We start from the raw sequence: 26348 nt of genomic DNA, 5'->3' as shown, positions 1-26348 counted from the left end.
AGAATTGCTAATGCTATCGAATTGATTGCAATATTAATAAAGTATTAGCTATATCTGCAGTCTGTAAAGAACTGAGTACGATACAAGCTTTTTGCATATATGGATGCACGAATCAGATAATGATAACGTTATTCTTTTATGTACCAATAATAATACGTTGAAAAGTTAAAGGAAGTGTAAATATTTTATTCATTCTAAAAAATCGAACAATACGAGTCCTTTGTTAGACTTTTTGTCAGAGTTTGATTGAGTCGACCGCGCTCTATTCGAACGAGCTAATTACACCAAAAAATTACAATTTCAAAATTGTTGTGCTATCCTAAAATAGTTTTTTTCTTTTAGATATTTTCCGCACGTTTTATTTTAACAAAAGTCTTAGCGGCACGAGGCGGAACAGGCATAATATGAATTTTAGCATAATTATTAAACATTAAATATTTTAAAATAGTAATGCTAAAACTTCACTTACATTTTCAATTCGGAATATCTAGTAAATGGCTGGATGGAATACTGCAATTATAATAGTTTTGAAAAGCACTTTTGTTGTAGGCTAAACAAATCTACAATAAAAAACAAGCAATTCCGTTTATAAAAATTATAAAACCGTTTTTTCATTTAACCCTTAATTGCAACTATTTTGTTTTGAATGAAAAATTACCTTAAAGAAAAAAAAGAAACTCTTTTTTAGTATACGAAAATGTACAATTAAGGGTTTACGTTATAAATGTTCTGCTTCTTATTTAGCTTTTTCATACTTTTTTTAATTCATATTTTAAGTAATAAAACTCATGTATTAAGTACTATAAGTTCATTACATCATGCTACGTTTGCTTGAGGGGATGCATTAAGGGGCATAAAACTATACCCAAATTATCTTTCACAATTTTAGAAATTTGAATATTTTCATAGGGACTAAATTGGCTCGTATTGATTTAAACGCAATTAGCCTTTGTTGCGCTTTTATAGTTTTTTCAAAGAATCTTCTACTTTTATAGAAATATTTGTTTAATCTTGGTCTTAAATTACTCACTGTAGCTTGGCAAAGTTTTGTAATGGCTTTCTTATTCTAAATTATTGATAGGAAATAAAATTTAGTTATCAATATCCTTTTTTCATATCCAAAATATAAGTCTTTACGTCAATTAAGCAAATCAATATTAGCCAATTTAGTCCCTATGAAAATATTCAAATTTCTAAAATTGTAAAATATAATTTGGGTATACTTTTATGCCCCTTAATGCATCCCTTTAAACCTAATGAAATATTTATATGAATCTTGAAATAATCTGAAGGAATAAATAATTGAACTATATACTAAGCTGCAACTATACATATTGTATAGATTTTAAAATACCTAAACGTTCTAAACCAAGTTATAGAAAATTTTTCTCTGTTATTCAAATGCGAAAATGAAATTGTTGTCATGCGACCTCTTAAGATCATCATATAAGCCCTAACAACTTTGAGAAAAATCATTTTTAGGATAAAAGTATATGATATAAATAATAAAAGGCAAAACAAATAGAATAATATAGAGGGCAGACTGTTTATTATATTTTCGTAAAATCAAAATGAATAAATATGGTAAAGAAAAATGTTAACTACAATAATTAAAATCATGAGGAACAATTTATCTTTATTTAATATCAACAAAATTATTAACATTTCACATATTAAAAGTAAAACATTAACATGGAAATATGCTCAAGCTTCTTACTCTTCGACTCTCCGCAAAAAAAACAACTAAATTTTAGGACCGTAATGTTTTTTTATCTAATAATCAATAAATCTACGAAACTAATTGTTTTTATCAAAATTTATAAGCTTACAGTACATATCAAATGTTTAAACAAATTTTCAAAAGATATAGAAAGAGCAAAGAAACCTTTTTTGATAAGTTCGTCAAAATATCAGGAATAGTAAAATAACAATTGATATACATAGACGAAAAAGTATTGATAGGTCTTTATATTATCTACATCTACAACTCTGTTAAATATTTCTTACGATAACTGTATTTTTTTGTTTCTGAAAACTGTCTTTTCAAGTTTTCTTTGATAATTCCGCCATTTTAGATCGGGTAGAAAACTGTATAATATTTCTTTAGATTTGCTTTTCTATACCATCATGTTCTTTTATTTCTGTTGGATATTTAATATTGGGCTGTGGAAAATTGATTGGGCTAATAAGAATTTATGGATTTGGCATGAGTTATCCGAACGCCCTATATAAGAAACCTAAATATTATTTACTTGAAATTAGAATTGATAAATGTATTATGCATACTTTACATTTTTAAGCTACTAAATATCATATAGTTGTTTTATATTGAAATTAAGGAAATTATACTATCGCGTTTAGGTGCATAGTCCGCTGTATGTGCTGGCTATGACGAGCAAATCGGCAGCCGACGTTTTGTCAACTAAACGAATGGAGAACAAAGCTATTTTTGGAGAGACGTTGGCAAGCGCAATAGGCATCGATGGCAGTCTACAGTATGGAAAAGATATTGAAAAATCAAGACTCCTTGTTACAAGTCCACCATTAAGACCAGATTCGACAACACCTACTTACTTAATTCAACAACTAGCTCAGTGAGTAAATTTATATTAGGAACCTACAACCTTGTGAAGATTTCTTTATTGCTCTAACTTTGAAGCAGTTTCTAGGATATTCATTTCTATTAGTATTTATAATATCATAAGATAGTAAATTATGTGAATTAATCAACTGTTAATTGCATTTAATTAATATTAATTATGACATATGATTACTAGACTTACAATTTGAAAATAAAGACAAAAATACGTATAATATTATTAGGAATTTTCATTTAAGCAGGAACTTATATCTCTGAGGTATTCCTCGAATAAAAACAATTATCTTAAAGCAATTTCTGTATGCAGATTGTGTAAGAGTTTTCAGGTTAAGGAATAGCGATCAAGGGATGGCCATTGTAAACATTAATTAATTATTTCTCTTTTTTGTATTTATTTTATGCTACATACTAATAATATAATATAGATTAAAACCGCAGTCAATTTCAAAATTTCGATTTACAACTTTTTCCAATTTTGCGAAAAAAGCGCATTTAAATTTTTTCAGCCTCTATAATACATAATATGTTATATAATTAGATTTATATACAGGGTGTAACAGCAATGATGTTTTTAATTTTAACCACATTCTTGGGGCTAAACTAAGTAGAAAAGTCCTATACTATGACATCCGTAAAAGCATCATTGCTGAGATAAATCAGTTTTAAATCGATGAATCAGGGCTTGGATTTATAACGTAGGGGTCAGCCACCTTGCCGAAACAAAGTAGATCGCACGCGTCCGTGTGTAATACCGGTAGTATTGCACATTGCTGACGCCCGGACTTCTTTTCCGGAAATGCGTCAAACCTTGGGCGTCGGCCGTGGATGTGGAGACTTTTTGGTCGTCATGTGTCGAAAGATCATGGCGCTACTGACGAAACATGACCTATTAAGCCTCCTACATATATGCAAGCTCCGCGACCATCGAGTTGTGTCTTCTTCTGTGCAAGCTTAGCCGCTGCCGCATCATCCGCGTTCCAAGGTCGTAACTCTAGTGTTCGTTCCACGGGAGCAGAGTACTCCACTTTATTCTAATAAACCTTTTGCCCAGTCGCCGTGTACTGGTAGTTAAGTCTAGTAATATTCAATCCGAACTAAGTCGTATAGTAATCGTCGCGAGTGCGCATCTTTCAGTCGTGCCTAACACGTACCGTTCTGAAGGATATCAACAACTATTACGAATTGAACATGGTTAACTAGTGCGAGTAACCCACAACCATAAGAGAGTCTAGTCTCTCTAATAATTGTGACGAATAGTTAATAAGCCTGCGAATGCTGCTTCAGCATAATTAGCGTTTACTGTAAGTATAATTGTAATACCTGAAAATACATAGTTTTGTGTCAAATCTGCTGTTCCAAAGTATGTTCATACATACTATCATTCACCCCGAATCTTGCCAATTCATTACATTCTTACCGCTCGGAGTGTAATATTTTAGTTCATTATGCTGTGAGTCGCAAAGCTCAATCGGCGTTTCTACTGACCCAGACTGTAGTGTCAAGTCAGCCGAAACTCGACCGATAGGCGGCCACGACTACCCAGTACGTAACAGTTCTCCTTCAAAAAACAAAAGAATTTTGTACTTCTTCTCCATTCCGTATTGTCGCACATGCATACACACGCGCACGCAATTACGCCGATTATTAATATTACTTCCTAATATCTTACATTCATGTTCCTGGTGCTAGTGAAATTTATTTTCTGCCTATTTTTAAAAGGGTCCTCGACAGAACCTATTTGTTGAAAAATCTAGAGAATAATACGACGTTATTTATAGATTAATTTTCAAGTCGTTTTATCTTTTCGGTGACACAACATTCGCACTGGTCTATGGTAGTCAAAAAATAAGTATTATATTAAAAATTGCTACTATAAGAAATCGTATTTTTTCTGTTTTTGAAAATCTTACCTTTTTATCAGATAGAGCAGTTTACTGTGAGCATCATTAGAAAAGCAAAATTACTTGAAAATAGATTTTCAAGTGAGGCCATAGTCTTCTCTATAAATTTCGACCTAAGTGGAAAGATTGAAAGATCTCTTTATGAATAAATAAGCCTTTTTTGATTTTATGAAAGGATAATCCACAAAATTAAGAATAATTTTTTCTTTATGCTGTAGATTGTCCATAGTTTTTGCCTTTTTGCATAGTGGCTGCCTAAATGGACTTGCCAGTAAAACTAACCAATTATTATACCAGATTCTAGTTTATAGTAACTAGAAGTTGATATGGTCACCAAAGTTAAATATTTTACAATTCACCAAACAAATCGTAATAAACTGAAAATAAAAAAAGTATAAGTATTTACTAACTTATCTGAAATATCATATCTGAGAGTGTGCAAAGGCTATAAATAATAATCTACAGCATTAACAAAAAATTATTCTTAATTTTGTGGCTTGTCCCTTCATAAAATGAAAAAAGGCTTATTCATTCGTAAAGGGATCCTTCAAGCTCTCCACTTGGCCGAAATTTTGAGATAAGACTATGGCTTTACTTGAAAACCAATTTTCGAGTCATTTTGCTCTTCCAATGATGCAGCAAACTCCTTTATCTGATAAAACAGTAAGATTTCCAAAAACAGAAAAAAATATAATTTCTTCTAATAGCTTTTTTAATATAATACTTGTGCGGAATCATGTGCCGATACTTGCTCCGAGAGTCTGTTGAAAAAATAGGAAAGGTTTGTTCCGAAATAAGAAACATAAGGAATTGTCGTTTGACAAGGAATGAATTTATTTAGACAATAAATAAATGAATATACCAAATATTTACAAACATGCACATAAAGTACCGCACGCAATTTATAAATGATAATTTTTGCACTTTGAAGGTGCTGCGCAAAGTTAAACAAATTAAATCTAGGGTATTTCCTCCCGTCAAGGATTCTAGGGAATTTACCTCGAAGAGGTTTCCCTGAAACCCCTGGAATGGATAATCCTTAGACAATCTTCCGTGCTGGACAAATTACAAGGAGAAGTCTCCCAACAATTTCCCAAACCCCGGAAGAGTCAGAAAGGGGAATAGGTGATAGGGCAAGGAGAAGACTCCTTACCCTTTAGACCATCCTCATCCTAAGCCAAGCGGGTTCCGAGTCACCCCCACACTACGGTCAGATGCTACCCCTCTCTCTACCCGACTCTTCTAGAGCCCTGGACCCAAATGAAGGAGCACTGTCTTAGACGAGTCCCTAAGTGGCAGTGCAGGCAAGGGAGGATAGAGAAAAGGGGTTTGCCAAAGGAGGGAAGTCCCTCGTAGGGTGGCGGTGGGTGGTTGGGTGATACTTACCAAGTATCTCAACGAAAATTGCCACAATAGGCAAGATGGCCTGCTAAAGTCACTGGTGCCGTAAGCGGTTGGCCGGTGGAGGCGCTGCTGCCGTTGAAGGCGGTAGCCGTTGAGGCTCGAAAGGTATGTCAGAGGTTGATATAGGCCAGGGGCGGTGGCGTGCGCTGTCGTCGTTGCTGCTGTTACTGCGTATAGCGGCGGTCAAGCTGGTTAAAGGCTGCGATCCTTAGGCTGATAACGCCCAAGGATATAATTTCGCGATACTAATTCTAGTGGCAAGAGAGATCTTCGCGCTGGCCACCTGGTGGCCGAGCGCGGAACTAGTGTCGCTACCGCGACGCGCCAGTGCCCACGAGGCACGCTGGCCTGCTGCAGAGCGAGAGAGATGGGCAGAGAGTGGGAAGAGAAAGCGAGCATCAACACGGTCGATTTCGGGCTCTCAAGTCCCCTTAATTGTAAATTGAACAAGGTAATAGAAATGTACCGTTTTGAACCGGATAAACAGCTTTTATCGAAAAAAGCTGTTTAGACATCGTAGGAAGTAAACATTCAGGGCTATGTGTAGATATGCTTATTTCTCAGAAATTATAATAATCGAAGGAAAAAAGTAGGGAGGAACTATTCGATAGTTTGCTCTAATCGCGATATCGATCCTTCAATACAGCTCATGAACGCAAGGTAGAAAAAAATAATAAGGACGGACGCTGACGGTCCTTAAGCTTTTCTGCTTCTTCCGATCTCGTACAATACTTATTTCTTGACTACCTTAAATCAGTTCATATGTCGCGATACCGAAAACATAAAACGACTTGAAAATTAATCTACGAATAACGCTGTATTATTCTTTAGGCTTTTCAACTAAATGGGTGCTATCGAGGATCCTTTTAAAAATAGGCAAAATATAGATTTCATTAGCACCACGATCAGGAATGTAAGACATTAGGAGGTAATATTATTAATTGGCGTAGTTGCGTGTGCGTGTATGTATACGTGCACGACAATACGGAAAGCCGAAGAAGTACAAACTTCTTTTATTTTTTAAAGTGAAACTGTCAACGAAAGTGAGAGTAAAGTAATTTTTCCGTTGCATCAAAGTCCTGATTCATCGGTTTAAAAATGATTTATCTCAGCAATGATGTTTTCACGGATGTCGTAGTATAGGACTTTTCTACTTAGTTTAGTCTCAAGAATATGTGATTAAAATTAAAAACATCATTGCTGTTACACCCTGTATAGCGACGAATGCTGCCTTTGGCTACTGTACAATTACAAACTTAATTAAAACACAATGAAAAAGGACATACTCTACTCCTGTACACAAGAATACAAGAGAGCGAGTGGGGCCTGAGCAGCGCATTGTCTCTTACAAAGTTTACGTATTTTGGTATTTTCTGTATTTTTGGATATATCGATACAAGGATTGTAAAAACTATAGCAAACTTACACAAACAACACACGCATATCCATTCACTCGTATTTCCTATCCACATAGTATACACGTAGTGTCAAAAATATTTTTAAAACGTTTCGACGCGTTTAATTAAATACACAGCAAATCGATTTTAACGTACTGGGATCAAAATAATAGTATTCTTGTAAAGGTTCCTTACACCAATCAACCCAATACACTAATAGTCATTCTAGTTTTTTCTTATACCAAACAACCATCACCCCACTTCATTATAACGTAAGGATCTGGTCCCCTGTACTCCTACAACCTAGTATAGTTTATTTTAGCAATAAGTAGAATAGTTAGAAATAAGAAAATATGACAGAATGCGTTGATTTGGCTGTTTCGACAGTGGGACTCGGCGGAGCACGAAGCTCAAGATCGTTGCTCAATGCTGACACACGGAATTCCCGGCTGAGTGCGTCAATGTCCGGACGACCAACAATCCGACCTAATGAGACGCAGGCTAGAAAATGTTGCAAGACCAAGGGGGTCTTGCATCGTTTTCCCCGAAATTCGCATTTATAGACCGGCCCAAACGTGTGGTCTTTAGTTATCCTGCGTATCTCATTGCCGGGAGCCGCGTCCGGACATTACGTACCTGAATGGAGCAGATAACTCAACGCTATCCTTTGCCCGGCCAATGAAGTGCTGGTAGTTTAAGCATTAGATTAATTGTAACTCAACGCGAACCTTCGAAATAAAGCAACCTACAATTTAACGAACAACATCTTAAGACGACTACCGCAATTTCTGAAATCAGCCAATCTTTTATGACGACTACTGCGAACCACGACGCCATCTGAACTGTAAGACAAAGTTAAAATACATTTGCTAGTCGCACAGATCAAGGCTCTAACGAAGGGGCATTTCTCTTCTATTTTTGAATACCACGAATCCCACTGACCTTGTCGATCTTTTGCCACTTGAAGTTCGTCGATTCGATTGTACCGTGGTCGCTGTCAAAGCAATTTAGCAGTGTCTCTCCTGACCTAATTACAACAGTAGGCCATTTGAGCCATGCTACTTTGCCGTCGTAGCGCTTAACGTAACATCATTCACAGTCATTCTAGTTTTTTCCTTACACCAAAAAAACAACTATCACCCTACTTCATGAACATTCCACTCATTCTAGCTCAGGTGAACCCTGGCTGAGGTTAGGGACACTCGAGGTATTTATGACCCCGAATTCTGCAATCATAGCAAATACCATGAAGATAGGCTCTTCCATTTCACATCGATAAATTGTCATCCTTATAGGGCCTAGCAAGGTTAGAGCTGCTTCACGTTCGGCAATTAGTTCTTGTATCATAGCTCTATCATCCACAATATTTCTTGAGCTAGAATGAGTGTGTGTGTGTGTGTGTGTGTGTTGGTGTGTTGGTGATCAAGGATCCTTGTAGGAGTTGGTACTGTTGGAGCATATGAGGCTGCTGATGATCTGTGTGTTTCTTGACGAACAATGCGCCTTGAGGGTGCTGGTCGGATTGGAGCAGATGTAGCTGCCGATGATCTGAACGTTGTGACTCTTACCAAGGGGGTAATTCTTCGTTTCTCCGTACATAGACATTCAAAATCAACCTCTGTTGATTTATCGTTCTTTGTTTCTGGCACAAAGGACATTGTCTAGCTATAAAAAAAAATATAATATTAACAAATTTAAAATATAAATGCTAGTAGTGTGGCTGTAAGGATTCTATGACCGGGTGGCGAGGGGGTCGGGGTTCCGCGGGGGGAGGGGAGGTAGGGGGGAAATGCCCCCACTCCAGGGTGGTGGGGGAAAATTAAGCACGTGACCCCCCTGGTGGTGAGGGAAAATTAGGCACGTGACACCCCTGGTGGTGGGGGATATTTTAAGCACGTGACTGCCCTGGTGGTGGGGAAAATTAAGCACGTGACATCCTCTCGATCCCCCCCCCCCCACCCAAACGTCCCAGCCCTCTACGCGAGAGATATAAGAGAGAGAGAGAACACATATTTTAAAATTAATTTTTTTTTTATTTATGAAAGGAATTGAGGGAACGGTTAATTATATAAATTCACGTAGATTTTGGGAAAAAGCCTTGCGGCATAAAAAACCCACTTTATTATTTAAAATACATATTTTTCACAATCTTCATTTTTTTAAATATTTTTTTTTTGTTTTGTTTTTCTAACAATCTGCAGCGAGATAGCTGGGCTCTGCGTGTTGTTATTCTCGTTGCTGCTAATCGTACCATTTTGATTCGTTCTTCCATCTAGAATCAAAATGGTCCACTTCGCCTCGTCGAAGTAAGGTCTACCTCAGGCTTCATTTGCGCAGCTTGTGTTCCCGTGACGAAAGTCTCCGATTGCGTAGCCAATATTTCGCAATTCAGACATAATTGAAATCATGTTGTTACTTTTCTTTTTCACATAGTAATAGCTCTATTTTTTTTTTTTAACAAAGCAAGTATACTTACAAAAATCACAACGCGATTTTTAGGGTTCCGACGCCTCTTCATCTCCTTCCTCTCGTTCGTTATCTTTCTCTTCTTCCTCCATTTGTTCTTCCATTTCATTCGTTATATCCATAAGTTGCTCAACTAAAGCGGCAAAATCTGGATCATCCTCAATGTCTTGCACCACCTCCGCATTCTCCCACAAATCATCGTCTTGCTTCTTCGGTATATCATACAACATTGTTCTTTTCACTACCGTTGCTAGCGTTAAAATGATCTCAAGATTTTTCGTCACTAGTCGCTCAGATGCAAAACGATCTTCCAATGAAATATGAACTGACCGATTACGCACGTATTTTTTAGTTAATCTGATGCCTTTCTTTCCTCTTTATCAATACATATTAGTCTTCTCTTAATCAAAACGTATTAGCTTTCTTTCCGAGAAGTGGAACGCAGTTAAAGACAATGTCAATAGAGACCTACTAGCATCCTCGTAAATTTTTTTTACCTCTAAAAGCAAATTCTAATTTGTAAGGTTGAAAAAAAAGGAAGTATAATTTTTTATTTTGAATGTTTTATTTATACAACAAATAAATACTGGGAAAAAAATGTTGACACCATTTTTGATTGGTTATTCTAAGTAAATAGCGGCAGATGGTAGTGACAGTAGCAGCAGGAGCGGTATCATCTACGAGAAAAAAGGAAGGAAAAATATTTATTATTATTATACTACTTATCCAAGCACTTGATGTCAAAAAAAAATTTTTTTTTCATCGATTCTTACCGATTGTGGGTGGTCTCCGTAAATGAATCAGACAGTAGATGGAGAACGTCAGCATCCTCGTCGAACCGTATTATATTTTCTGGAGAAATTTCTTGCTCCATATCAATACCCTCCCACTCCATTTCACTAATAAAATCTGATAGACGATAATCATCATCGTCATTATCCCCATCGGACTGGATATTTGATGGGGATTGTTCCCGCTGAAGCTTCTTCCTCAACATTCTCACAATTGCGGTCAACACGTTGTTATCCTCGTCTTCCATTTCACCCCAATCTCCTTCCAAATCTACTACTTCTTCTTCTTCCTCCACTGATTCATCCATATTTAGAATGTTATCAATATTTTGTTCAGTAAATAATCTGTACAATTTAATTACACCCATTTTTTTTTTGTAGAAACTATCACGTTAAGCAAACTCGGTAGACTGAGAATGGAAGAGATGTAAGCTCAATACGAAATATATTAACAATACATATTATTATTTTTTCTATCAATACGTATTTGCTTTCGCCATCTCACAATAGCTATCAACACGTTATTATCCTCCTCTTCCATCTCACTACTATCTTCTACTACCTCGTCCATACTTTGGATGATCTCAATATTTTAACTAGCATCCTGATACGACGAACGTTAATAATATCGTTTTATCATTTTTCGCGTGATTTCAAGGGTGAAGAGCAGGGGGAGGGGGGTTGCGAGTTGAACGATCGTTGGAGTTTTTAATTAAAATGTATATATTTTTAATAATAATAATTATAATAATATTGCTCCTAAACTGCAGCAGCAGCAGCAGCAGCAGAATCTGCTATTAAAAAATTGAAAATGATTTATTATTATTAGTCTTAAATTTTAATTTCATGAAGTACTTAATGTTAGAAGAGTTTAAACTTTTCTTACCGATTGGTGATGGTGGCTGTTAAATACAATCACGACCCCTATGCTCACGTAGACCGCATATTGCACAGCGTACAAGACGTGGTATAGGCTGATGATCGGTATCAGCAGCACCAGCATCAGCAGCATCAGGCTGCAACGGTGCATTTAAAGGTCTACGAACTGGTTGATGCTGCTGCATAATCTCCATCTATTTGGTACAACTAACTGCGGTGTTGGCTGTTGTACAATCCTAAATGGTTTTACGATTGCTACAGGCTTTCCTGATTGTTTAATGTCTTCTAATGTTAATTTTTTTTCTGGCAAACTGATTTTTTTCTTTTGGTTTGAATCCATTTCGTCTACTGTCAGAAACACTACTGAGGTCGAGATTGCTCTCAATATGAACAGTACAAATAATCCTTATCTATCTCTACTGTAGATTGAGTTACATCTCTTAATCAAAACGTATTAGATTTCTTTCCGTTTACTCCTGATGAGATAGGAAGGGGAATATTTACAATAATATTTTTTCAATAAATTTTTTATTTAACCTCTACTTTTTTTTCTCATGTTTTTCTTTTTTTTTAAACTATTCTATAAAAAATTTAATAGTAAAAGAAATAGAAATGTGGTGGTTCCTCTTCTTCCTCTTTTACTTTATCAAAAAAAAATATTATGAAAAGGTAAAAAAGAAATTTTAAAATAAATACTTACAGTTTTTATGCAAATAATGATGCAGTTTCCGTTCATACTCTTCGAAGTAACGATTGAAAAAATCGTTAATTTGATTGACGTATTCCTCTGTCAATTCTCTTGGAAGAGTGGGTGAAAGAGGAACAATATCCTCTTGAATCATGATTAATTTACACTTTTCGCAGCTCATTTTTTTTTCCTGTGTGCAGCACCGACGACGGTATAAGATTGAATGAAGATTTGAGGACTTGTGTTCTCCTCTTTATTTCTCTAAATCATTTTTTTTTTTCCGATGATTTTTAAAGAATCATATTTTTGCTTTTATCCACTTGGCAAAAACTGACACCTCCTCGTACGAAAAGTGGATACGTTCATTGTCCAATTTCGTCTCTCGAACGTGTAAATTACACGGTGTTTTTTCAAAATCATATAATTTAATTAAATCCTTAAACTTAGGACAACCATACACTTCTAAATTTATATTTTCCACATTCATCCTATTCAATATATTTTTTTCCATATTCCCTCCCTTGTAGGCTACTACGGGATTCTCGCAGGTTAAGCAATCTCTAATAAAATCTTCAACATCCTCCTGCTCTTATTTCTCGAATCCCGTATCACTGTATTTTATACCATGCACCATATTGAGCAAATACCACACAGTTTTTTTGTCTTTCTCACTAAGGTTCTTTATAGTGTCACGCAAACGAAAAGATGCGTAAGAAATTTGGTTACTTTTTAAATCAATTATAGCTATATGTTTATATTTAAGTTCTTTTTTATAAACTAAGAAGCCTATATCCATTATGTGAGTTATTCTATGCATTGTTGCGCTCGCGCTATACTCGACAAAAAAAAAAACTGAAATGAAGCCTCCGAAGAAATATCTCCGTCGAGAGAAAGACTTTATCGTTTCTTTAAAATATAAAGTTACATTTGATAAGGAGTCCATTCTTTCTTAATCAAAAAAGATATTTTTTTTCCCCATTGTATTATACTGTGATGAACCTATAGGTCACAATCACAATGGGAAAAAATCTTAGAAATTATCCCCTCTAAAAAGAAAAGCATTGAATTTTAATACGTTTAGCATATTTGTTCCCCTGATGGAGGGGGAAAAGAAATTTCTTAAATGCGATAAAAAAAAATCGTTCAGTATTGCATCGAACGACTGACGATAATGACACCGACATTCGTTGATTTTCAAGGTTTTGTATTGACCGTCAAAAGTTTTATAGTTAAAGAGTTTGCGGTGTTGCGTGATAATGAATTGTATCACAATGTATTTTCACCACCATTTCAAGAAGCTTGGTTGAGCGATCTCGAGAGAGAACAGAATGAGTAAGAATTTTTTCAAACATGATACAAAAATATAATGTTTTGTATATAATCTTTTGCTTAAAGTTGCCTTTATTTTAATCGCCATGGATTTAATTGGACCGACGGTCATTCACCTTATTACAAGTATAAAGATGTAATAAGAAAGTATGTAACGTCATACGAGGAGGAGAAGGAGGATTGGATTTTCGTGAAAGGACGGGAGAAATATGATTGGTTGAGAAAAATTTGCAACTTAGAAAATATATACAATGTTAAGGAGTGTGAGTGGGGTAAGTTCAGTCTTAGAGGGAGCAAAAATTTCGAACCACCGTTACCCAAGTGTATGACTCATTATGGTATATGTTCACTGCAAAATGTCTACTATATGAAATCTGTATATGATCAAAGAAATAAATTAATTCTGTGAAAAAATTGATAACAATGTATATCTAAGAATATCGATTGCATCTCGGACAAAACAATGGCATGTGTAGATACCCCTACTTCCATTATCTATTCGATATATATGAGCGTTACTCTTCGCGAGAGACGCATTCACAATTATTAATTTTTTGTTGTTGTCTACCGTATGACAGAATCATAAAATTTTCTTTAAGAAACACAAAATGTCTACTGAATTGCGAAGAAAATTTTTTACAATTAATAGTGCGAATGAATACGATGCGTGGGTACTGAAATGTCGCGAGCATATTCGACGATTGAGCAACGCGGATCGAGCTTTGCCCGTTGGAACGCGTCAAAAGAATTTCGCTGAAATCGCGTGTATAAAGTGTCTATTGCTACGAGCGCAGAGAGAACTGAATCATATTAAATCAGGTGCTGGTTATAGCAATGACGTACAAGGACTTATCTGGGAGGAGCTTGATTCGGCGTTTCGAAGTCGAATATGCAGTGGTATGGTAGTTAATAGTAATTATATAGAGCCGAAGGATTTTTTAGTAGACGCGGAAGTATTAGTGCGTGTGCGTATAGATAAGGTATTTGTTAGTGCAAATAGTGTTAAGGTTAATTGTGTATTTAACGGACAATTCGTCTCCAAGGACAATAGTGATGAAAAAAACATTAGTACGACTAACGCAACATTGTATAAAACTGATAATTTTAGTGACTGGTATAGGAAAAATATTTTAGACGTTGTTATGCAAAAATTAAGTGAATTTCAAGAGAGTGATAGTGGATGGGCTTTACAAAAAATTCATTATTTACTAGTTAACATTAATCGTTTTAACCCGTTGCACGCGGGTTGTAGAATTAATCTGCCATCTGCTATCACAAGTAGGAAAGCTCTGATAAATTTAGAAACCAGCGATAATGCATGTTTCGCGTGGTCCGTGACGGCGGCACTCTATCCGGCTAAACCTACGGCTAATCCAAAGCGCACGTCCTCTTATCCACATTTTCGGACTGTTTTAGACGTCGGTAGCATAACCTTTCCGACTACGCTAAAACAGATCCCGAAATTCGAGACGGATAATGACGTGTCGGTTAACATCTTTACCTTGGAGAATGAGGAGCAAGATATCGACGCAAAAATCATACCTCTTCAGGTGACGAAGAAGAAGAGATCGAGGCATGCTAATCTTCATCTCGTTAACGATGAACAGGGAGCTGCACATTTTATGTGCATAAGAAATCTTTCGAGACTAGTGCGAAGCCAATTCACCAAGAACAAAATTGCACATTATATATGCGATCGGTATGTATTAATAATGATACAAATATAACTGCATATGTTTTATATTTTTTTTTTTTTTAGATGTCTCCACTACTTTTGCACAGTGGAGAGGCTGGAGTCGCATGAGCAGGATTGCGCGCAGCTCAACGATAATCTCCGCTTGATGCTACCGAGAGAGTCCGAGGATCGCTGGGTTTCCTTCAAGAACATCAAAAATAGGGAACGAGTGCCATTCGTCGTATACGCGGATGTCGAGTGCATTTTATCGAAAGTTGAACAATCGAACAATAGTGATATTTATCAGAAGCATGAACCTATAAGTGTAGCCTATTATTTAAAAAGTGCTCGCGATGCGTCACTCTCGAGATACGATGCTCATCGGGGTGCCGATTGCATCGAATGGTTCGTACGCGAGCTCGAAGTGATTGCGCGCATCGCGAGCGAGAAACTGGGTACTATCGTACCCATGCGTAATCTTAGTCTTACCGAACGATCGCGTCACTATAATGACCTCAATTGTCATATATGCAAAAAGCCGTTTCTTCCGAATCAACTTCGAATTCGCGATCACGATCATCTAACCGGCAGATACAGAGGACCGGCTCACAATAATTGTAATTTAAATTTTAAAGATTCGCATGTGATTCCAGTTATTTTCCACAATTTTTCCGGCTATGATTCACATTTTATTCTTGAGACGATTGCTAATTTGTACGAGGGATCGGTATATATGCTGCCTGTACCTAAGGAAAAATACATTTCATCCACCAAATATTTGCGAAATTATAATATTCGGCTGAGATTTATCAATTCGTTCAAATTTATGGCCTCCAGTCTGGACAAATTGAGTTCGTACTTGGCAGAATCTCAGCTGACAAATTTGAGGTCACAATTTTCGGACTTGAGCGTCGAGCAGTTTAACTTGCTTACGAGGAAAGGTATTTTTCCTTACGACTATACAGATAGTGCGGCTCGATTGGAAGAGACGGCTTTACCACCGCGCCAGTCGATTCGCAACAGACTGACCGACAGCGATATCAGCGAGGAAACATACAATTATGCCGTAGAGGTCTGGACCAAATTCCAGATGCGCACACTTGGAGAGTACAGTGATTTGTACTTGAAGACCGATGTCCTATTGTTGACCGACGTTTTCGAAAATTTTCGCGATAGTTGCATGCTAAATTATAACTTGGATCCAGCCCATTATTATACGCTTCCGGGCTTCACCTGGGACGCGATGTTAAAGCATACGGGAATCAGGCTGGAGCTTTTCACGGACGTGGATATGTTGCTGTTCGTAGAGCGCGGTATACGCGGTGGTTTGAGTCAGTGCTCCCATCGCTACGAGAGGGCCAACAATCGGTACATGCGGGACTACGATCCGGCGGAACCGTCTAAATATCTCATGTATTACGACGTAAACAATCTGTATGGGTGGGCAATGTATCAGCCGCTGTCCACCCATGGATTCCGATGGGTCAAGGACGTTGCCAATCTCGATGTCTCCGCTATACCCTCGGATCATCCCGAGGGTTATATTTTGGAGGTCGATTTGGAGTATCCGCGCGAGCTTCACGACAAACACGCGGACCTACCGTTCTGTATGGTGCGCGAGAAACCGCCAGGCGCGAGGCAGGAGAAGCTGCTGGCCACTTTAAACGATAAGACGCGTTACGTAATACATTATCGCGCTCTGCAACAATGTATGCGTAATGGACTCGTAATGAAGCGTATACATCGCGGTTTAAAGTTTCAGCAGTCCACCTGGCTACGCGATTACATCGAGCTGAACACGCGTTTGCGCACCGCGTCCACTAACGAATTTGAGAAGAATCTCTTCAAGTTGATGAACAAAGCGGTTTTCGGTAAAACAATGGAGAACGTGAGGAATAGAGTTGACGTGAAGCTCGCAAGCAAGTGGGAAGGAAGATACGGGGCGGAAACCCTGATTTCCAAACCGAATTTTCATAATCTCGCGGTTTTCAATGAGAATTTGGTCGCGATTCAATTATCGAAATTGTCCGCGAAATTTGATAAACCCATTTACGTAGGAATGAGTATTTTAGATATTTCAAAAATTTGCTTGTATGAATTTCACCATGATTATATGCTTCCTACATTCGGCAGTAAATGTAGAGCAATGTATACCGACACGGACAGTCTGATATACAGTGTCGAGTGCGACAACGTTTACTCGTACATGAAACGCGATCTCGCGCGATTCGACACCAGCGATTATCCTGACGTTAATCAGTATGAATGCCACGCGTCATCAAAAAGATACCTGTTCTGATGAAGGATGAGAACAATGGTCGTATCATGACCGAGTTCGTAGGACTGAGGGCAAAAATGTATACATTCAAGGTGCAGGACTGCACGAGAATTGTTAAAAAAGCCAAGGGTGTCAAAGGTTACGTTATCGATAGAAATATAACATTTGACGACTACAAGGATTGTTTGGATAGTTTCACCGTATAGTCTCGCAATCAAAATTTAATTCGATCGAAGCTGCACCAAGTTTTCTCGATCAGTCAGAGAAAGGTTGCCCTCAGTCCATACGACGAAAAGCGTTTCGTTACACCCGGCACCGTAGCGACTCTACCCTGGGGACATTATAGTCTAAAAGAATAATTCATTTATTCGCTTTATTGTTTTTTATTTTAAGAATACATATATTTTGTTTAATGATACATCTTAATAAAAGTTCTTATAAAACATTTTTCTTATTTATCCAGGAATTGTGCGTCCTGTCGAATCCCAGCCACTTAACAAACACTTTATCGCCCTTTCTGCTCAATACTCTCTCCACCAGATACACATCGGGATTGATAGTTTTCGAAAGCTCGTATTCGTAAAATCCACCCAACAGTTTCGTACCCCTGGAATCCTTGAGGAGATACGTAGCGGGATTGGTCCTCTGTACTTTCGCCGCCTCGAATATTTCGGTCGTCCAATTTGGCGTGTAGCCTTTGGCGAACATCTGCTTGTATTTACTAATTCGTACGAAATCGCCGACTTTGAACTTGGCACGACCTGCGACCTTGATGTTGCTGTATACTGTCTTGAGTAGCTTATCTGCATGCTCGGGTTTCACATCCACGGGACGCATTCCCGTGGTACGATGCTTTCGCGCATTGTACGCATCCACCAACTCTTGCAGCATAGCGCGCCACTTGTAATTGCCGTTCAGCGTAAATCGTTTCCACATTTCCGTCTTCAACGTACGATTCCAGCGCTCGACTATCGACGCTTTTATCACGCTGTAAGTCGAGTAGTGATTTATTCCGCGTTTCTTCATCAACGCCTGAAAGTCACTGTTGTAAAACTCCCTGCCGTTGTCGGTCTGTAAATTTTTCGGACATCTGACGGTCTTTAGCATTCTCGTCATTGCCGTCGTCACTTCTCTGCCGCTCTTGGTCTTTAGTGCCACCGAACAAGCGTATTTCGAGAGGGTATCGATTACAGTGAGAATGTACTGGTGACCCGCATCGACGTAATTGCGCATATCAACAACATCGGCCTGCCAGAGATCGTCGAAGCCGCGCACGATGACTCTTCTGCGTGGAAAATTAATCCTCGCCGGTGCATGGAGCTCCTCCACCAACTGTATCTTTTCTTTGCTCATTTTTATTTTTCCAAAAAAATAGACAGACTCTTGTCCTGCTCGACGATTCTTAGAAATTACCACTGATACTTCCATCTGTTTCAAGTATCAAATCTTGCTTACTCAATTTCTCACCAAATTTTTCACATATTGTTTGCAAAATTTGGTTCATCTTTTTCTCAAATAGTTCATTATGTTTATTCAATGTCATTGTCAAATATTGTTTAAATTCAAGCAGTAAATATTCTAAATTTGGTACGTGAAAGTGTTTACTACTCTCACCATCCAGTCCAATTCCATATTTATTTATCGACATTTCAAAATAAATGCACTACTGTCACTTTTTTTTCAAAAATCAGTCTCTTGTTCCTCGTTATTATTCCTCTTTTTGTTGGCTCGTAATGTCGAGAGTATACAGTCTACGATGTATATTAAACAAATGCAAATTTCATAACAGCAGGAATCAGACATTTAATTTTTTTTTTACCTCGTGCTACCGAAAGACGTTGATATTATACTGAGGTAAAAATATAACGTGCAACTTTCTTTATACGATAAGATCCTCGTCGCGCAACTCCTCGATTATCGACTGTATCTCGTTGTGATGACTCGTATTACCGGCAGCCACCGATGCGATCAAAAGTCTCAAACGTTCGATCAATTCATTAGGATCGTTCCAATGTACGAAGTTGATTGGTCCCTCGGTAACACGCATAAGACCTTTACCCCCCTTTTTTTTATGATGATGATGTTGACGCTTTACTTGCGCCTGACGTTGACGGTTTACTTGCACCTGACGTTTTACTTGCGCTTGATGTTGATGGTAACCGATCAGGTGGTAACATTGGTTTTCCCAATAGCAATGGTTTCATAATTTCTGTATATTTTACACCTTTATTACCCTTTGTTTGTTTTAGACTATCGTTTAACAGTTTATGTGCCTTAGTTTGATTGAGAATACTCTTGTATTGTTCCAAATCGTCGGGTTTTATAATAGCTCGATTGGGTTCTCTCATGAAAACTAGTTCATAATTACCTACTGTACCGGTGTATAGCGTCTTATCGAGAATAATATCTCCTTCATGACTAATATCAAATTTACATCTACCAAGCGTCAGTTGTTCTTTTTCATAACGAGGTCCAAAAGCACGATCAATCAAGTTTTCCCTATCGATCAGAAGTAATTTAATATACTTGCCAGGGATTGGATGTATTCGATTATGTTGAAAGGCATATTGTAACAAGCCTGGTTCCTTGTTTTCATCAATATTTAATTTATCTAGCAAACTTTTTTTTTAATCGGGCGACGATTGATCGGTTATAGAAGACTCGTCGTCAGTCATGAAATCCGACGGATTCATAATAGTTTCATCACTACTACTAAGATTCTTCGCTCTTTTAGCAACTCGATGCGGTGTCGATGTGAAGTAGACTCCCCTCCTCAATTTATCGTTGTATTTGATAAACGAATTATTATTTATGTTATCACTATCCTCCGTTTGCGAAACGAGTTTCTTCAATGGATCGACTATCGGCTTGAATGTCTCGTTCAAACTGCTCTCCATTATCGGCTTCTTCGATTTCAAGGCACGATGCTTGTCGCGAATGACCTCGCTCGTCTTGGCGATCCTCTTCAGAAGCGATTTTTCATCCATCGCGATGCTGTTTTGGAGGGGGGTTTTGTTTAAAAACAGTTATAAACCGATCTAACTGACACGGTTTTTAACAGATCCAACCGACCTGTTCAAACTGACACTCGATTATCAACCGATCAAACTGACGCGGTTTCTTAACAGGTCCGACCGACCAACCTGTTCATCGATCGAAACTGACACTCAAGGTCGTTCACTCGATAGTGGCGTACTCGTTGAAACCTTTGCGATATCGACCGTTCTTCAGAGAGCTATCCTTGTCTATTACTAAGAAACCGTAATCGCGACTCCAACAGGTCGAACACAATGCGAGAAATTTCTCATACGACATATCACTGTTGACGTGATCGTTGAAAATATGCTTCAGATTAGTTCCATCCTGCTTAAATATTATTTGCAAGTTTGCATTATCTCGTATCAGATGCTTTGGGATTTTCGCATAAGTCTGACAGAGATAGAAGCTATCGATGTTGGAATGTCTACCTATGCAAAAGTAGTCCCTTATATTGTCCTGCTTGTCGTTGACCACATCGTCGAATATGAAAATGGAATTCGGCTTTGCATCCGCGATGTTCATAACCTCGCAATTGTTTGAAAATTGAAAGTAACCAATTTCCTCCGTGTCCTGTAGAAGCTGTTCCAGATATCGATACTTCGGTTGCTGCAGCGATTTCGAGTAGACGTACAGGTTTTCGAATCTCACACCGCGCGGACTCTCTATGAGGCTCAGCAGCACGTTTGTCTTACCGCAATTCGACGGACCGCAAACTATGCAGCGTATCGTAGATGGTAATAGCGATCCGTGACGTTTTTTCTCTAGGAATTTGACGTGAGAGAGGGAGGGTCACGCTGCTACTCCCAGCTCCAGGAGTTTAACGTCGGGGGGGGGGGGGGGTACACGTAAGCACCTCCACTCTAAGAGTGTGTAATTTAAGGGACATAGTTTTTCCTTTGATAAAGAAAAAGAACAATGTTATCAAATGTAACTTTATATAAAACAACTATAAAGATATCGCTCGACAAGAGGCTGTATTCGGATTACCCCCCGCACTTCGCGTTTCCCTCACCCCGCGGTCATAGAGCCCCATCCTATCTTCTCTATTCCAACTCTACAAGTTCCAGGAGAGGTGGAAAGGGTTAAACGCACCGACCGCAATTATAAAAATTATTACAGGTCTCCGGATACCATTTGTAACTAAACTAAAGTAGCTTTTAGGTGGGAGGAATTTCAGGTTTACCAAGAAAAATTTCAAAGAGATATCGAAGGAAATTGACTTATTAACGGAAAAGGTAATGCTGAAATAAATCAAAAACCCAGGACCGAGTTTTATATCCAGAATGTTCACGTTCAAAAAGAGCAACGGAGATTTGATACGCATTTTCAACCTTCGTGCCTCACACGTAAAAGCGAGGCAGATCCGCCTGACTTCCCATTTCAGATCTCCAGATTATCTGCAACCAAGAGAGTGAATAGTCAGAATCAATCTGTTGCAAGCCTATTTCCACGTACCAATTGCAAACGCTCATCGCTGTTTCCTTTGTCTGATAAATAACAGGGAGCTTTTTCTTAATGAAAAGTCTACCCTTTGGCCTCTCAGCCGCCCCCAAACCTTCGCGGCTTTAACAAATTGAATCACTCGATCCTTCGTTCGAAGAAAATGAGGATAATCATCTATCCCGATCAGTTCTTGCTGGCATCCCATAGCAGAACCAGATTAGACAGTCAATACATAGAAGCAATAGATCGTCTACAGTCCTTGGGCTGGTAGAAAAATAACGAAACATGTATCCCAGTACCATACAGGGAGCTAGACTGCTTAGATACTGTATGGAATATACATGAAAATTGGATAAACTCCTCATGACAAAAGTAGAAAGAGTCATACAATTAACTCAACTAATAAAGAAGAGAAATTATTGCTCACTCAGAGAAACACAGTGCCTACTGGGTCATCTAAATTTTGCCAGTTTTGTCAATCACAGAGGAAGATTACGCATTGGCGTTCCCTATAAACGTTTTTAAAGGGTTTCAAATAAGAAGGATGACCAAGAAAAAACAGCTAGGCCTCAAAATAGAACAAAAACCGAAATTGTGGACCAGTACTATAATCTCAAGTACACGCCTCCATAAAAAATATATTTCCCACTTTGTTCCAAATGAATATACTAAATAGTACTTTACAAAATACACATTATTCAACCTCGTGATTACAATTAGTTTTACATTATGTGACACTTAAGATTAGGAGCGCTCCTTATATAGTCTATTGATTACCCCTACTACTCTCTTACAGCCAATCCAAAATTACTCCGCCATCTACCACTAATCTCCAAGGAGCCTATTGCTACAATCTTTCCTTGTAGGAAAATTTGCTCAATAAGAATCCTGATACGGAGTTTTATCTCCTGTGGATCTTGTAGCCCAAGGAAAATCCCTGGCTACAGGCTCTGATTCAACTGTCTGCAGTCGATCATTGAAAACTATTTTCATGGCCCTGATCTCCTCCATTAAATCCTGAAATTACATTCTTTAAATAATACACTTCCTAATGACCGATGGATTGGTAGGGGTTGGGGAGCTCAGTTAAACGTACCGTTCATGGCAGGAATGTGGGCAAAGCAACCAAAACAATGGGACACGAACAAAAAGTAGCTGCTTGCAGTACACGAGACAAGAAGCAGACAAGCTGTAAGGTTATTCCCGTCAGTGCGAGGGGCCACTCACACTACGGGTTTTCCCATTACCTTCGCCCGTCCTTATTCATCGGTATCAGGGCGCCAGTTGGTCAGTTGGTAGGCCAACAACCCTACGTTATCAATTGGGTCCTTCGACCCCATTCTCTATGCATCTTATACAGCCCTGCGGCCATGCACATGGACGGTAGCGGTAGCCAGGGTCGCTCAGTATGCTAGGTCGTGGAGAGAGGGGAGGGTTCCTTACGGAAGTCCAAGCCTCGCAGACCTACCTGCTGAGGGGCATACATCCATCCCTCACCACCCACACCCAGGTGGTGGTGAGGAGTGGGGGAACATGCGGTATCATTTGCCAAGCATAGAGACTGCCAGGAGTGGACCATCACGGAGGCACTGTTCGCAGCCCGTCCAGCCATAGCGCAAGCCTATGGGATTACGGAGGGCACCGGGACACATTCCAACGGGCTAACTACGCCCCTGCACAACCCACTATGCATTGGCCGGTATCCAGTCGTGACGTACGTGCAGGCTGGCCTATAGCACACGCCTCACGTACGCGAACCGACCCATGGCTGTCTGAGTGTCGCGTCACGCGCTCACCAGCACGCACGGACACATCAGCACAGTCCCATGGTCGCGTTCCGACTGCCCTGCTATGGCAGTCTGCGCACGACATTCGCGCAGCCTGCTTGACGCGCGTAACCAGCGTTCAAGCCAGACTCGATGTTCTATTTCCCCTCCTCGTGGGGACTTATAGACACTGTCATTCCTTTAGAACTCCCCGAGGCCGCTTCTCCTTATCTCAGGTTGCCTGGGTTGTTCGGCATGGCCCTGCCTTACTTCTCAGGACAACCTGGACATCGTTTACTGGAGCGCCGGTCTTTTCATCCGGGCCTCTGCCTGTCAACGGGGTCTATCCTTGACGTTAGCTATAATCCACTCGTGAGCCTATCTCACGAGTCGGTAACGTAGGGATTAATAATATCCACTGTTCGGTAGCTTTCATACTTTTTATTCGGTATCTTGCATACGTAACGGGGAACTTCGTTACAAAGCTCACAATCTGAAAGAAGAACAGGTCCTTTTGCAAACGGACAATAGAACATTGGTTGCATAAATCTTAAAGGAAGGAGGAATGAAGTCTCTCGGATTATACGAACTGACGTACAAACTGATGAAAATGATCGACAATCTTAACATATCCCTGTCAGCCTTTTACCTCTTAGGGAGGTACAACGGCATTGGCGACAGATTATTTCGCGAAGAAACTCTGCCGGAGTGGCACTTGCTTCCTAGGTCACAAATGAAATATTTCAAAGATGGGGCATAACACAAATAAACCTTTTTGCTTCTTAAACTAAGTTGTAATCACAATTTACCTATCGAGGAATTGCGAAAATCGGTACGCTCACTTCATAGATGTATTCAGTCAGCAATGGAACCACCAACTGGTTTAGATTTTTCCTTCACCAAACCTAATTCTAAGAGTACTTGCATACATGAGCAAGTTTCAAGGGCAATTCCTAATAGTGGCACCCAGTTGGGCAAAGCTATTTTGGATGACCGACCTAGCCAGCCGAAGCCTGGAACCTCCAATAGACTTACAGAACTTAGCCAATGCATTGGAGGATATAATAACCAACAAACCCCTGACACAAGTGTTGTGCAATTGGCATTGCAGGTATCGAAAGTTGGAGGTTAAATGAAGTAATCGCAAATTGGACTTCAGAGGAAAAAACTTTAATAACGAAAAGCTGGCGACAATCAACCCTGATATTCATAGAACCTCTAAAGAAATGGATTCGATGTTGCCAGGAACTAGGCATAGATACAAAGTTACCAAAAGTCCAGGACTTAGCGAGATTTTTGGTAGACCTATTTCTAATAAAGGGGCTAGCATATTACACGATTCTAGTGCATAAATCGACTATTGCATCATTCTGTGCAGGTGAACCATCAGAAAAGATATCCTCATAGTTCTTAGTATGGCAAATTCTAAAAGCGATATCAGTGGCAAGACCTAAGGAGACCATATCATCTATTTAGGATGTACTATTTGTGATGAACTGGTTAATGAACAAGACGGACAACTTATATTTCTTTGAAGTTTTCAGAAGAACCGCAGCACTACTTTTATTGACCTTAGGACGTCATATTCATTATCTCACACTGTTGATTATATTTAAGGAGTACCTAGTAAATTTAGGGGATGAAATTATTATATGGCTAGTATTTGGCTCAAAAACAGATAAAGTCAATTTTCGACAATCGGGATGGTGGCAGATAAAATACCATAACATTTGCTTATATCCAATAACCTGGATTAGGATGATGCTAAAGAAATCAGAAGAAAAAAGAATCGGTTTGAATCTAGAAGAATTATTTATAACGATGACAGATCCAATAAAGGCAGCTCCAAAAACCCTGATAACCAGTTCGATCAAATCAATGCTAAAAGATGCAGGCATTTATGTATAATCGGGAATGTTCAGATGGGCAGTAGCTTCCAGAAGTTTGATTGAAGACATTCCTACTCAGGAAATACTAAACCGCTGAAATTTGAGATGTACAGAACACTTTAGAAAATATTATTATAATAGGATAGAAATATCAGAATGATAAAAAAATATAAGGATATTATATTTAAATTTTAATCCAATTTAAGAATTATTTTTATTTATTAAGAAGCTCATTTTATAAAGAAAATATTTCCAATGCTAGTTTATCCTATTTTATAAAAGATTCGAATGTGATTTAAAATTAAAAGATTTCGTAGTCACTATTATATAATTTTTTCTAAAACTAAATAATTAAAAGTGATCACATGGCGCTAAGAGGTTAATATTATTAGTAGATAACAAACGCATCTCTTATATACATGCCATATAAGGGCCAAAATAACATAATAGAGATTTTTTGAAATCCAACAAACCATGTATAATGTCCCGGGCCGATATATGGCATCTCGTCATCTTAATGATCAATTAGAGAAAACTATAAAAAAGAACGGAAATCATTATCCCGTACGCCCCCTGAAGAGAAATAGTGGCAACATAGCAGACCATAGATAAATGAGTCAGAAGATAACTAAAAGGAAACAGAACAAAGCGACTATTCAATTGCGTCTCCCATAGAGGTGTCGTGTATCGGCCCGGAACATAATACATATTCTGTTGAAACTCAAAATAACTCTAGAATAATTATATTGATATACTGAATAAAGTGAATGGACTAGTTAAATTCCTTTTTGGTTCATTATAATA

At 38.4% G+C, this 26348-nt stretch overlaps 1 protein-coding gene across 4 annotated transcripts in view; it reads left to right on the top strand.

Annotated features, from left to right (window-relative positions):
* The window catches only part of CRMP (Collapsin Response Mediator Protein), a 331728-nt gene that overhangs the window by 211631 nt on the left and 93749 nt on the right, over positions 1-26348 (top strand). For 2 of the 4 annotated variants that reach the window (XM_066733509.1, XM_066733507.1), the window contains exon 6: positions 2362-2594. The exons of the other annotated variants lie outside the window; for them this stretch is intronic. In XM_066733509.1, coding sequence (XP_066589606.1) covers positions 2362-2594 — 233 coding nt within the window. The remainder of the gene's footprint in view (positions 1-2361; positions 2595-26348) is intronic. 4 annotated transcript variants of the gene reach the window in all.

Source organism: Prorops nasuta, unplaced genomic scaffold, assembly GCF_024137725.1.
Source record: "Prorops nasuta isolate Cenicafe-Biocafe unplaced genomic scaffold, Cenicafe_Pnas_1.2 PNAS00011, whole genome shotgun sequence".
NCBI classification, from domain to species: Eukaryota; Metazoa; Arthropoda; class Insecta; order Hymenoptera; family Bethylidae; genus Prorops; species Prorops nasuta.
The sequence above is the reverse complement of the archived record's forward strand: the minus strand, read 5'-3'. Positions and strand labels throughout refer to the sequence as shown.